Source organism: Narcine bancroftii, chromosome 4, assembly GCF_036971445.1.
Source record: "Narcine bancroftii isolate sNarBan1 chromosome 4, sNarBan1.hap1, whole genome shotgun sequence".
NCBI classification, from domain to species: Eukaryota; Metazoa; Chordata; class Chondrichthyes; order Torpediniformes; family Narcinidae; genus Narcine; species Narcine bancroftii.
In genome coordinates, this window is record NC_091472.1 from 101,336,773 (window position 1) to 101,352,432 (window position 15,660).

Genomic DNA, 15,660 nt, shown 5'->3' on the forward strand with positions numbered 1-15,660 from the left:
GTGTCATACAGCATGGAAACAGGCCCTGTGACCCACCAAGTCCAAGCTGGCCATTAAGGACTAATTCTATGCTGATTCCATTCTATCACCATAAATGCAAGGAATACTGCAGTCGTGGAAATATTAGCAGTTAAGACTTGCTGAATGATCTGGAAAAGGTAAATCAATGCTGAAAAGCAGAGAAGATTTGAATAAGGTCAAAAACTGATCTGGAAATCTGAAACACCAGTCGAAAATGCAGGAAATGCTCAACAGATCAGATAGCAGATGGAGTTAATATTTCATGTCAGAGTCTTTTCCTCGAGGAGTCACGTGATGGAGTAGTGGCCGGTAGGAGAATACCAGCCCTCTCCAGAAAAGAAGGAAAAAAGTAAAGAAAAAGCAAAGCCCCAGACACACAAACTACAACAAATCAAAAATAAAGGTATGGAGGAAATGGCACCAAAGGAAGAAAAGCCAAAAACGACGGGAAGAAAAGAAGTAAAGATGCCGGAAGAGAAAGGTGAAGGCCTTACCTGTACGAAGAAGCAGGGACCCGTCGTGGAAAGAAGAGCCCACTCCCTGAGGTCAGTGGAAACCCCGCAAGGTCACGACCCACTGAACGCAGGACTACAAAGCTGGCTCACGGAGCCAAACAGAGGTGCGCAACCGCGCATGTGTGATGCGCACGATAAAAAGAACACCGACGGGAGGGGGGACCAGCTGTGGAGTGGAACTCAACAGCTTAAACAGCTGAGAAAGAACCGACAGCAGGGCTCCCAGTGGGAAGATACAGAAAATAACGGGAACGGGAGGGATGAGAATGAAAAAAGGAAACCAGAGACACAACAGATAACCAGCCCAGAAGAAGAGAACCAACAGCAAGACACCATTTAAAAAAATACCCAACAAACTGAGACAAGCAGCCCAACAAGAAAGTCAGAAGAGACACAGATACAAGGAAGAGAAGAAGACACAAACCCTAGAGCAGACACAGAAGAAGAAGGAGAACATCAAGCTCTGCACAGAGAAATAGAAGATAAAGGGAATTGACAGTACATAGATTTTTAAAAAATTCAAGAATATATGGAAGCAGTAAAAGAATGGCAGACACGAGAATTTAGTGAATTAAAAAGAAGAATAAAAGGTACAGAAGAAAAAGTGAGTAGATTAGAGCTGGTCATGACAGAAATAGGGAAAAGAGTAGACAAAGTGGAAGAATGAGAAACAGCCGTAGAAATGGAAGTGGACGACTTAAAAAGAAAATTGGAAGAAACTGTTAAAGAGTTAAAGAAACACAGGAGTTGTTAGCTCAGAAGATGGATATAATGGAAAACTATAATAGGAGAATCAATATAAAGATAGTGGGCCTGAAGGAAGATGAAGAAGGCAAAGTCATGAAAGAATTTATAAAAGAATGGATCCCCAGGGTCCTAGGAATGGAAATAGAAAGGACACACAGAACATTAGCCCAAAAACCACAACCAGAACAAAAACCAAGATCCATTCTAGTAAAATTCTGAGAAATACAACAAAAGAAAATATATTGGAGAAGGCAATGAAAAAATGAGAGAAGACAAAAAGCCACTGAAATATAAAGGTCAAAAAATTTTTTTCTACCCAGACATAAGTTTTGAACTCCTGAAGAAGAGGAAGGAGTTTAATGCAGCAAAATCGATCCTATGGAAGAAAGGCTATAAATTTATGTTAAGATATCCAGCGGTGCTTAAAATAATTATCCTGGGGCAGCAAAGCAGACTGTTCTCGGATCTGGAGAAAGCACGAGAATTTGCAGAACGCCTGAAAAACAGACAGAGAGATGAAGAGATGTAACAAGAACAAGAATGACGACAAACTTCATATCAAGAAGAAAAATAATGTATAAGAACTAAGAAGGGGAAGAAAAGAGAAGGAAGGAAGTAAGGGGGGAATTAAGAGGGTGAGCTTTGTTGTATGTGAAGATATAAGTCTTTTCTGGAGGGGGTTGGGTGGGAGAGAATAACAGTCACTGCGAAATCAGTCGACGCTTGCGAGCGGGTTCGCAATCCAAATGGAGAGGGAAGTTGTGGTTGCCCGGCAAGGGACAAGGGGCAACTCAGAGAGGGGGGGACATTTGGGGTTAAGGGAATTTTAGATATGGGAATAGTGGAAATATTTTATGTTTTAGAAGTGTTGTCCTACAGTGCGTTCAAAAAACAGGAAATGCAACTTTTGGATATATGGAGGAGCCAACACCCAAAGGAGAAGGAATACTCATATTATTTGGGTAGACATAAAACATACTTGAGGATAGACCTGTTCCTGTTGTCAGCCCACATCCAAGGGTGAGTTAGAAAAACGGAATATAAAGCTAGATTGTTATCGGATCACTCACCCTTGTTATTAGCAATAGAGCTGGAGGACATCCCACCAAGAACGTACAGATGGAGATTAAACTCCATGCTATTTAAAAGACAGGATTTTAGAGAATTCATTGAGTGACAAATTAAAATGTACTTTGAAATAAATACGGAATCAGTGAAAGATAAATTTATACTTTGGGATGCAATGAAAGCATTCATCAAGGGCAGATAATAAGTTATGTAACTAAGATGAAGCAGGACTACAGTTGGGAAATAGAATAGCTGGAAAGGGAAATAGCAAGTACAGAAAAAGAATTAGCAACAAGGGAAGATACAACAAAAAGAAGAGAATTGGCGGACAAAGAACTAAAATATGAAACACTACAAACATATAAGGTGGAGAAGAACATAATGAAGACAAAACAGAAGTATTATGAGCAAGGAGAAAAAATGCACAAAATACTAGCTTGGCAGCTTAAGACAGAACAAACTAAAGGAACGGTATTGGCATCAAGGAAAAAGGACAAACAAATTACATATAACCCAACGGAGATCAATGAAAACTTCAAGGAATTCTACGAGCAATTATATCGAACTGAGAACGAAGGGAAAGAAGACAAAATAGATGAGTATCTAGCTAAAATTGAACTACTGAAATTGCAAGAAGAGGAGCAAAACAAATTGATAAAACCATTTGAAATAGAGGAAATACAGGATATATTAAAAAAAACTACTGAACAATAAAACGCCGGGAGAGGATGGACTCCCAATAGAATTCTATAAAACATTTAAAGACTTCTTAATTCCTCCTCTCCTGGAAGTAATGAACCAGATTGAAGAAACACAAAACATGCCAGATTCATACAAAACAGCAATAATTACAGTAATACCAAAGATGGGGAAAGATCTACTAACATCAGCATCGTATAGACCAATATCTCTACTCAATACAGATTATAAGATAATAGCTAAATTATTAGCCAACAGATTGGTTGATTGTGTACCAAAAATAGTAAAACTAGATCAAACTGGATTTATTAAGAAAAGATGAACAACGGACAATATCTGTAAGTTCATTAACTTAATCCATCCAGTACAAGGAAACAAGACACCAACAGTGGCGGTCGCCTTAGACGCAGAGAAAGCCTTTGACAGAGTAGAATGGAATTATTTATTCAAAGTACTACAGAGTTTCAACCAACCAGAGAAATATATTAATTGGATTAAAACATTATATAAGGGACCATTGGCGAAGATGACAGTAAATGGATATATATCAAACCAATTTAAATTAAGCAGGTCAACTAGGCAGGGATGTCCACCATCTCCTAACTGTTCGCGTTAGCTATAGAACCATTGGCAGAACTGATAAGAATAGAAAATAAAATAAGAGGGATAAAAATAAAAGAGAAGGAATATAAAATCAGTCTATTTGCAGATGACATCATAGTATACTTAACAGAACCAGAATTATCAATAAAAGAATTACATAAGAAATTGAAGGAATATGGAGAAGTATCAGGGTACAAGATCAACGCAGATAAAAGTGAATCGATGCCAATGAATAATGCGGATTTCACAAAGTTTAAGAAAGAATCACCATTTAAATGGCAAACACAGGCAATCCGATACCTAGGTATTCAACTAGATAATAATCTAGACTATCTATACAAATTAAATTGTCAGCCATTGATGAAGAAATTACAAGATGACTTAGAACATTCGAAAGATTTACCACTAACACTGATAGGAAGGGTAAATTGCATTAAAATGAATATCTTCCCAAGGATACAATACCTATTCCAATCGTTACCAATTCACCTAACAGAGAAATTCTTCAAGGAGCTAAAGATAATAATAAGGAAATTCTTATGGAAAGGGGGGAAACCGAGGATAGTGCTAGATAAATTAACAGGATGGTACAAACAAGGGGGCTTCCAGCTACCAAACTTTAAGAATGATTATAGAGCAGCACAATTAAGATACCTATCAGATTTTTATCAAACAAGGGAAAAACCAGATTGGACCAGATTAGAGCTAGATAAAATAGGGGAGAAGGTACCTGAACATATACTATATAATTGGGATGAAAAGCTGGTGCAACATGGGAATTCACCAGTACTGCACCATCTGCTCAACATTTGGAAGAAGATTCACGTAGAAAGGAAAAAAACAAATATTCAACTGCCAATATTAATATTGACACAAAATCACCTAATCCCTTTCACAATAGATAACCTTTCCTTTAGAGAATGGGAGAGAAAATGGATCAAAAGAATAGAAAATTGTTTTTCGAAAAATAAATGATTATCTTTTCAACAAATGAAGTGCAAATATGGTATAACTCATGGTACAATGTTTGCATACCACCAACTGAAAACCTACTTGAAGGACAAATTGGGAAGCAGGCTGAGGTTACCAGAAGGAAGCAATTTTGAATATGTGATTACAGACACAATGATAATTAAAAGATTTATAACAAACATGTACATCAAACGACAAGAGAAAGAGAACGAGGAAACAAGCTGTAAACCCAAACAAAAATGGGAACAAGATCTAAACATAAAGATAAAGAATGAAACATGGGAAAAGCTATGCTCCGGAACTATGAGAAATACAATAAAACGAGGTTACGCATGATACAATATAATTGGTTACACAGGCTATACACCACGCCCCAAAAGTTAAATAAATGGGACCCAACAGTATCAGATAGATGTTTTTGCTGTAAGAAGAAAACGGGAACAGTACATGCAATTTGGGCATGTGAGAAAGTGGAAAAGTTTTGGGAAGATCTAAATCAAGTATTAAATAAAATCACAAAAAGCAACATACCAAAAAATCCAGAGATTTTTCTTCTAAGTAATATAAAAAGTAAAGAACTTGGACTCGATTTGGATGGAGCACAAAAAAGATTTATTATGATAGCCTTAGCTGTAGCAAAAAATGTATGATGTCAACCTGGAAATCAGAAGATAGCCTGAGAATACAGCAATGGTACATAGAAATGAATAAATATATTCCATTGGAAAAAATAACATATAATTTAAGAAATAACATCACAGTATTCGAACAAATTTGGGAACTGTACATGGAATGCAACAGAGAAGTCCTACCGCGGACCTCCACCACCTAAAATGACAGAAGGAGAAGAAGATGAAATTAACTGACCCAATATGTAAAAGTAGAAGACACGAATTTCTTGTTTATTTTCATTGTGTGATGACATTGTTTAATGGGTTTAATGTATCATATGTTGAACGTTGAGTGGGTGGGGAGGGAGGGAAGGGAGGGGGGGAAAAGGGGAGAAAATGACACTTTATATTCAAGAGGGAAATGTTTGTGTGTATTTTGGTCAGTATGGTTCATAGTGTGAAAAATAATTAAAAAAAAGACTTTTCCTCAAAGCAGTGAATATTAAATATTAACAAGTCTCTTGATTCAAATTTGAAATACTCGCATGTAAAATTTGTTGGAAAGTGCTCCATGATAATTCATGTGTCATTAAAGATAGTGCAAAATTCACATTCACAGGAGAATTAAGGAAGCGCGGAGGAATTTTTAAGAAGATATTTTGGCTTGAGCTCTGTTTGCAGCACTCTCTCTTGAGATAAAGTCAATAGTTTAAGTTCCACTCCGTAGAATGGACCAGCATCTCAAGGCTCTGGTGCCAATTGTGGCCCTTACACAAATGCTGTCAACGCTAAACTGCAGATTGCTCTGTCTGAGTCACGGTCATGTTCTTTGGGTGTATCTCTCCTACTCCTACCTTGTATTGAGTTCATTGTTCTTATTACAGTGCAGAGTTTACATTTTAAAACTGATGTTAATGAGTTTATTGGCATGTTCAATGCACAGATGCATCAACATTTGTACCTCTGGCTTTAATACACAAGTGCCACAGTGATCAAGAAGAAGATTAGAGGATGGTGCATGATTTTTATAGATCCTTCCTGTAGTAGATAATATGTGAATCATTTTAATCTGAATTGCATCCAGTGTATATTCACAGGATCATGTTAGAATGGAATATTTCCTCCTGTTACAAGTCCAGAGGATCCCAAAACCCAGCAGCAATTGATATTCACCAAAACAAATGGTTACTTAAACAAAAGATGCTTTTAATTATCTTTAAACATGAAAATAAAATCACATTTAACTTATCACTATTAACTTAACTAACCTAACTTAACCCCCTCTAATTCTAAGCCCACGTGTATGTAATGTGTGTGTAAGTTGAGAAAAGTTCTTTGATTCAAAGTCCAATCTCACTTCTCACTCTTCCAAGTTCACTGGTTGCAGGCAATTCTTACACTGTGCACAAAATTTAACATTTATGAAGTTCACCAGGCTTTGATGCTTGAAAGGTAAATGGTTAATGCTCAGGAAAGTTCTTGTCAAATTTCAGAGAGAGATTTGTTGTTTGCTGGACACCCACAGTTGATTCCTTGCCCAATCAGGGTTCTGTAGATGATAACCTCGTTTTTTCAGGTCACCACAGAGTTCCTTTTTGTTTCATTTATTTCAAGTGAAAAATTAGGCAGCCAGTCCTCTCCTCTTGGATGAACCACAAGGTCTTTGACCAGGCTGAACTCAGCACTCACAACTCATCTTCCAAATGGGGTTTTCCACAAGCTTGCCAGCTTGTCCTGTTCCAGTACCAGCTGCTGTTGCTGACTATAAAACTGCAGTACTGATCTCTCTCTCTGAAAGAAAGCCTGTTTGACTCTCTCTGCTTGCAAAACCATATGACCCTCCTGGAACAGCAAGTTCCACTCCAGACAGAATGTGGCTCTGACAGTTCTTTTATCTGTTGCCTTTTTGTAAACAACAATCTATTATTGAAGTCTCTTGGGCACTCTCCAAAGCTTTTGCAAAGGCTCTTGTCACTGGATTGTCTAGCATGAGCAGAGCTCCAGTATTTTAAAGTGTTTGTATGTAACCTACACTAAAAAAACCTGCACCAATTTATCTCCCAAAAACATATCTAGAATCTGTCACACTCTCGATTGTCATACTTCATGACCACTTTCCACAACTTTGTTGATGCAAAGAATTGATGTTGTTGTTTGTGGCACAGATGCAGTCTTCTGTGAGAATACCGAGACTCGCTCCACTGAAATCAGACAAAGGAGAGCAAAGCAAACCTTTGATGAAATGATGAACTACATTCCAGGTAGGAAGTTTGATTGGCTCTGCAAGGAAGCCAGTAGTGACAAATGCTGGCACTTTTACTGAGAAACCAAGGGATGCTGCTATCATGGTTTGCAAAGTATTTGCAACATTTTCTAATTTTGCTGACTGTCATTAAATAATTTGAGGGAATTTTCAAAATAAAAGCAATTCTAAGTCCTTCCTCAGTACTCACAATATGAAGTGTTGAAGTAGTTCTCCATTCAGGTTCGCAAAAGTTGTTATCAGGCAAAAAGAGACTGTAATTGTAATGTTCATTTGCAGATCTCAAATGAGCATTGAGTGAAGGACGGTCACTTTCTGTTCATGTGTACCATCTTTTACCTATCAGTGAGATGACTTGCTCATTAACTCAAGGTGTGATAAATACTAAATATCCAAAATAGATGCTTTTAAAGATGGAGTTTCCTATTGGACATTTGCATTCAAACTTTATATATAGACACTCCCCGACTTGTGACCTATGTGACTTGCATCCATCTGCACATACAACTTAAAATTTATTTTTTAAAAAAAGGAAAATTTTTAAATTTTACGTTTTATGTTGTATTTGACAAATTATAACAGGGATATAGCGCATGTAAGAGCCAAAATGTGTGTACTTACTTTGTTAGTTGGTGTCCCAGGGTCTGAAGACTGGGCATGGCCATCTTGATTCCTCTGCGCATGCCCGAGTCTTGGAGTTTGGTTGGTGTATGCGCATGAGTTAAGGGCGCAAATTCAATATTGTTAGGACACTTAACTCTAACTTATGCACCGTCTGAATTCCAATACGCGAACACACCACACATGCACCAACTAAGGACTCGCGCATGTGCACAGAAATTAAGATGGCTGCACCCAGCCTGCAAACCCCGGGATGCTGACTAACAAAATAAGTACTCACATTTTGGCTCTGTCGTGCCCTGTATCCTGTTATAATTTGTCAAATACAACATAAACCGCAAACATTTTTTTAAACAAATGTACGCAATTCTGATACACGTCCATTTCTAGATACAGCCAATCCTTCGGTTCAAATTGCAGTCATAAGTCGGGAAGTACCTGTAATTTGAATCTAGGCATCAATAAGACTGTTACCATGCGCTGTTGTTACTTGTAATTCATGCCATATTCTAGGATTGATCAAACAATTAAGATTATTTAAATAATTCTGCTTTGCTGATTGAAAGAAAGTTGGTGTAGCCACTTCAGCACCTCGGGTTCAATCCTGGTCTCCAGTGCTATCTGTATGGGATTTGCATGATTGCCTGATGATCCTGTGGGTTTCCTCTGGGTGCTCTGGCTTCCTCCCAAATCCCAAAGACATGAGGATAGGTAGGTTAATTGGAGGTGGAGGGCCAGGGATGGAAGGATAGGTGTGTAAGAGAGAATCATTTACTTGGAAAGGTGAATGGGATTCACTCATTATCTCTGAGAGCGACCATGGATGTGAAGGGCTGAATGGTAATACTCCAGCCATGCGTTTTTACTTCGACCACAGTGTCTTCACACTTTCGTGTTTTACTAACATTTGTTAGTGTTGGTGATTGGGAGTGTCATTTTATTGGCCACACAAACCCTTTCAGAATTAATCAAGAATAGAGTTGGATTTATATTATTTTCCATATAACATGTAGTAACTAGTTTTTAACATGACTTTTTTTAAAAAGATGTTATTTTTCCCTCTCATATTCGAGTGGGGGGTGGGGTTGAGAAATAGAAGCAGGAGTGCCTATTTCAGTCCACTGCACTTGCTTCAACATTCAATAAAAGCAGAGCTGGGTTTTCACTTCAGCTCCACTTTTCCCAGAGTTACACATACTGTATCCTGAAAATATGTTGATGTATGAGTGTAGTCAGCACCAAGCCTTGATGGACAAGGACAGGACACCCCTTGTAATCACCTACCTCCTCTCAATAAGGAGATTTCTTGTCTCATTCCTGAAAAGTCTATTTGAGTGTGTAACTTCTTACCTGCAGAAATCAATGTACTTTCCTTCTCTTTGAATTTTTTCTGAAGTGTGAAATAAAAGCTATTTGTGGCAGTACTTTGTTCCTGAATTCTGAAATTCCCTCATGAAAACTCTCTAATCTCAGTTATAAATTCAATTTGTGCAGCCAGAGCGTGGTTAATCTGTGGAATTTGTTGCCACAGATGGCTATGGAGGCTGATTTTGGGTACATTTAAAATGGAGTTTGATAGTTTCTTGATTAATGTGGAAATTCTGGATGAAAATGGAAAACAACAAAGGACACCCACAGCTGTGGTGGGACCTAAATGACATAACCTTCAACAAAACCAAATCCAGTGCAGTAGCAGACACCAAAGCTTCACTCCCAGAGGAACTCAATGCCTTTAATGCCCGATTTGACCACAGTTGCAGGGAAGAACCACCCATCCACACGCCTATGTCCCTTGATGATCTTATTCCTGTCCATTATCGGAGGATGTCATGGGGGCCGCCGCCCTCAGGAATGAATCTGAGGAAAGCTTCTGATCTGGATGGAGTCTGTGCTGACAAATGTATTCACGGATATCTTCAACATATCATTCCATCAGGGTGTGGTACCCACCTGTTTCAAACAAGTGTCAATCATGTTGGTTCCCAAGAAGAGCGTAGTAACTTGCCTTAATGACTATTGACCAGTAGCATTTGCATTAATAGTGATGAAGTGTTTTGAAAGGCTGGTGTTGAAAAATATCAACTCCTGTCTGAGCGGCAAAATGGATCCATTCCAGTTTGCCTATCGTAGCAGCAGGTCTACGGTGGATGTAATTTCACTGGCTCTACACAAAGCCCTGGAACACTTGGACAGCAAAGATGCATTCATCAGGATGCTCTTTATTCAACATTTAACACCATCATCCCCTCAAGACTGATCAGCAAACTCCAAGACTTGGGACTCAACACTCCACTGTGTATTTGGATCCTGGATTTTTTCACCTCAAGACCACAATCAATGAGGATTAATAAAAGCATCTCCTCCCCAATCTCCATCATACTGGAGCGCCACAGGGCTGCGTTCCTAGCTCCTTGCTCTATATGCTTTACATCTACGACTGTGGCTTTGTATAACAATAACACCATCTACAAATTTGCCGATGACACTGCGGAAGAGGGTTGTATAAAGGAAGGGGATGAGTCAGCAGGCAGGATGGAGATTGAAAACTCAGCTGAGTGGTTCACCAACAACAACCTTACACTCAATGGCACCAAAACCAAGGAGCTGATTGTTGACTTCAGGAAGGGAAAACCAGAAGTATACAATCCAGAGATCATTGGGGGATCAGAATTGGAAAGGGTGAGCACATTTAAATTCTTGGGTATCACTATCTTGCAGGATCTTTCCTGGACCTAACACACTAATGGCATCGTGAAGAAAGCACATCAGCGCCTCTAATTCCTCAAGAGTTTGTGGAGGTTTGGTATGACACCAAAAACCCAGGCAAATTTCTGCAGAGATGTGGTGGAAAGTGTGCTGACTGGCTCCATCACAGTCTGGTGTGGAGACACCAATACCCCTGAGCGTAAAGCCTTCCAAAAGGTTGCGGACACAGCCCAGGACATCACAGGCAAAATCCTCCCCACCGTTGAGAATTTCTGTAGGGAATGCTGCAGTCAGAGAGCAGTAGCTCTCATCAAAGACCCACACCATCCAGCGCACACTCTGTTCTCATTGATGCCATCAGGAAAGAGGTATAGGTGCCACAAATCTCACACCATCAGGTCCAGGAACAGCTGCTACCCTCCACAACAGACCCCTCAATGACAAACTCAATCAGAGACTCATTTAAGGAATCTTACTTTTGTACTTTTTTTAATTCTCTCTGTATTGCACAGTTACATTTGTTATCTTTCACAGTTCTTTATTTGTTTACAAATGTACATTGTGGACAGTTTTTTTTCCACTACCAATAAGTGCTAATTCTGCCTCATGCACAGGAAAAAGGAATCTCAGGATTGTATGTGATGTCATGTTTGTATTCTGACAATAAATCTGAAATCTGTCAAAGGTTCGGGGAGAAGGCAGGAAAATGGAGTTGAAACGAAGAATACATAGCCATGATTAGAATGCCAGAGCAGACTTTTTTTCAAAATCAGAGCTTATTCTCGTAAATAAGTCGCGAAATTCCTTGTTTTGCAGCAGCGTCACAGAGCAAACATTCATTCAAACAACCTGACAACAATAAATAAAAGTCAAGGTGAGGCCGTGTCTTTGGTTCACTGATCATTCAGGAATCTGATGGCAGTGGGGAAGAAGCTGTCCTTGTGCCACTGAGTGCTCGTCTTTACACTCCTGTACCTTTTTCCTGACGGAGGTAGAATGAAGAGGGCATGGCCTGGCTAGTGGGGGTCCTTGAGGATAGAGGCTGCTTTTTTAAGACACAACCTCTTGTAGATCGGCCGTATGGCCTAATTCTGCTCCTATCTTTTAAGGTCTTATAAAATTCATCTCCAGACCCCCCCTCACAGCAAGTAGTTGAGCGCCAGAGCCATGACGTGACATTAGAGGTAGATCCAAGGAAACCTAATAAAACCGAAGCAAGAGGAAAACACTCTGAAGTGAAAAACAAAAAAGCTTGCAGCTGTTGGAAATATGAAATATATAAACAAAAAAATGTTGGAAACTCAGCAGGCCAGGATGCATCCAAGGAGAAAGGATCAGTCAGTGTTTCAGATCCAGGACCCTCTGTCAAGACATGCAAAGTTAGTTGTCTGTAGTAGAAAAGGTTGAGGAAGGATGGGAATCAGATTTTTTTGTTGCACTCAATCAGAGATGTACTTTTTGTTCTACCCAGCCCTCTATAAAATTAATTAGATAAGGGCTGTCACACATGCACGGTATCAGATTGTTTCTATGAACATTCCTGTTCTGAAACATGTTTCTTTACTTGGCAGATTATTTTGTGAAGTGCATTGGGGAAGAAGCGAAGTACGAAGGGGTAAGACTCCTGTTTGAGGGGCTGCAGCAGCCTGTGCTTAACAAACAGGTCAGTAAGCTTGATGTCTAAAGTTAAAGCTATATTACATTGCACAGTGGATTCTGATCAGCTGCAAACTAGATTAAGTCAACATTAATTTGAGGCATGTGGAATGTTTTTCCTGTGCTGAGTCCTTTTTTTGGATAATTATAACGGTCTCCTTCATCAATGTCTGTGAAAACATGAAGTTGAGCTGGGCTATCTCCCTTTGCAAAGAAACCATCCTTGGGTACTTCATAGCAAGGTTATTAACTTACGGTGCATTTATACTGAATCAGGGATGGCTTTGTGGTGAAGACTAGCCTTCCATAACATCACAAGTGATTTTTTACACCACCTTCACTTTAAAGCAAATTTAATGTAACTATTTTACTTAATTTAGAGATGCAACATGGTAACTGTCCCTTCCAGTACTTGAACCTGCCCTGCCGCAATATACCCATGTGACCAATTAACCTTCAAACATGTATGTCTTTGGAATGTGGGAGGAATGGGGCATGGGGAGATAGTACAGACTCCTTACAGACAGTACCGTATTCAAACCCAGGTCACTGGTGCTGTAATCACCTTTATGTTTGAAAGATACATTGAATGTAAGAGGAATCTTAAGAGAGGAATTAGGAAAGCTAAAAGAAGGTACGAGAAAACTATGGCAAGCAGGGTGAAAACTAATCCAAAAGAGTTCTACAAATATGTTAATGGTAAGAGGAAAGCTAGAGACAAAATTGGTCCCTTAGAAAATCAGAGTGGAAAACTGTGTGTGGAACCTAGAGAAATGGGGGAGATATTGAACAGTTTCTTTTCTTCGGTATTCACTAAGGAGAAGGATATTGGGAGATGTGGGATAAAAAAAAAAGCAAATTGGGTAAATATGGGGAATATAGAGATTACAAAAGATGTAGTTTTAAGGCTTTTGAAGAATATAAAGGTGGATAAGTCTCCGGGACCAGACGGGATCTTCCCCACGACATTGAGAGAAGTGAAGGAGGAAATAGCAGAGGCTCTGGCGGTAATTTTTCAAATGTCATTAGATATGGGGATAGTGCCGGAGGATTGGCGCATTGCGCATGTGGTTCCGTTATTTAAAAAGGGTTCAAGGAGGAAGCCTGGCAACTATCGGCCTGTAAGTTTGACGTCTGTGGTAGGTAAATTAATGGAGAAAATTCTTAGAGATAGTACTTATAAACATCTGGATAGACAGGGTCTGATCAGGAGCACTCAACATGGATTTGTGGGAGGAAGGTCATGTTTGACCAATCTGATTGAATTTTTTGAAGAGGTGACTAGGAATGTGGATGAGGGTAGCGCAGTGGATGTTGTCTATATGGACTTCAGTAAGGCCTTCGATAAGGTACCACATGGAAGGTTAGTTAGGAAGGTGCAGTCTTTAGGTATAAATTTTAAGATAGTCAAATGGATTGAACATTGGCTGAAAGGGAGAGGCCAGAGAGTGGTAGTGGATAATTGTCTGTCAGGTTGGAGGCCGGTGACCAGTGGTGTGCCTCAAGGATCTGTATTGGGCCCATTGTTGTTCGTTATATACATTAATGATCTAGATGATGGGGTGGTGAATTGGATTAGTAAATATGCAGACGATACTAAGATAGGTGGAATAGTGGATAATGAAGAAGGTTTTCAAGGATTGCAGAGGGATTTGGGCTGCTTAGAAAAGTGGGCTGAAAAATGGCAGATGGAATTTAATGCTGATAAGTGTGAGGTGCTTCATTTTGGTAAGAAGAATCAGAATAGGACATACGTGGTAAATGGGAGAGCATTGAGGAATACAGAAGAGCAGAAAGATTTAGGAGTAACGGTACATCGTTCCCTGAAGGTAGAAACTCACGTGAATAGGGTGGTGAAGAAGGCTTTTAGTATGCTGGCCTTTATCAATCATTGCATGGAATATAGGAGTTGGGAGGTGATGTTGAGATTGTATAAGACGTTGGTGCGGCCTAATTTGGAGTTCTGTGTGCAGTTCTGGTCGCCTAATTATAGGAAGGATATAAACAGAGTGGAGAGAGTGCAGAGAAGGTTTACCAGAATGTTGCCTGGGTTTAAGCATCTGGAGTATGGGGAGAGATTGGACAGATTGGGTCTTTATTCTTTGGAGCGTAGAAGGTTGAGAGGGGATTTGATAGAAGTATTTAAGATTATGAAAGGGATAGACAGAATGGATGTGGATAGACTATTTCCGTTAAGAGGAGGAAAGTTTAAAACAAGAGGACATGAGTTAAGAATTAAGGGGCAGAGGTTTAGAGGTAACATGAGGGGGAACTTCTTTACTCAGAGAGTGGTAGCTGTGTGGAATGATCTTCCGGGAGAAATAGTGGCGGCGGAGTCAATTGTATTATTTAAGAAAAGGTTGGACAGGTATATGGATGAGAAGAAGATGGAGGGTTATGGGCATTGTGCAGGGAGGTGGGACTAGAAAGGGGTGTTTGGTTCGGTGCGGACTAGAAGGGCCTAATGGCCTGTTTCCGTGCTGTAATTGTTATGTTATATGTTATTATGTTATATGTTTATTAACCACTACACAAACCTGATGATCACTAATTTACAAGGCATAGAAGATTTCAAAACTTAATATTATCTTTCTGGAGAAAACAATAACCATTACATAAATACTTTATATATCTGTGAGATTTTACTCTTAATTTTTTTTAGCACTGTTTAACATTAATCCAGTGGTTAGGTAATGTGTAAAGATTAACAAGAGAATGTAAGATATTAATGGAAGCCATTTAGAGACTGAAAGCCTGAGAGAACATGTATTGGAAGAACAGGAAAGTGCAGAGTTGACTGAAGTTATCAGGCGTTTATAGAACTTGTCAGCTGAGAAGGGTGTGGAGGTGACAAAAGCTTGTGTGAAGTTTCCAGCACCAGATGAATGTACTGAGATAGAGCAGAGAGTGGGGTCAGGCCACTGTGTGCAGGGGTTATGCTGCTGTTTTCATTGTGTATGAGGTAAAATAGTGAAAATGTACCTTTTTGATGCACAAAATTGCTGTGAAGTATTGTTACAGCTCCTGGACCTTTTTCCCGGGGTGGAAGTAGCAAATACCAGAGGGTTTATGGGTTTAAGGTGAGTGAAATAAAGTTTAGGGGAGACCTGGGGATTTTTTCCTCAGAGAGTGTGGGTACTTGGAATGCATTGCTGGGGTTGGTGGTGGAGACTGGTAT

The 15,660-nt window shown here is 39.4% G+C and overlaps 1 protein-coding gene across 4 annotated transcripts in view; it reads left to right on the top strand.

Moving 5' to 3' along the window:
- The window catches only part of snx14 (sorting nexin 14), a 227,463-nt gene that overhangs the window by 202,088 nt on the left and 9,715 nt on the right, over positions 1-15,660 (top strand). For all 4 annotated transcript variants that reach the window (XM_069932232.1, XM_069932234.1, XM_069932233.1 and 1 more), the window contains 2 exons: positions 7,402-7,497; positions 12,398-12,489. In XM_069932232.1, coding sequence (XP_069788333.1) covers positions 7,402-7,497; positions 12,398-12,489 — 188 coding nt within the window. The remainder of the gene's footprint in view (positions 1-7,401; positions 7,498-12,397; positions 12,490-15,660) is intronic.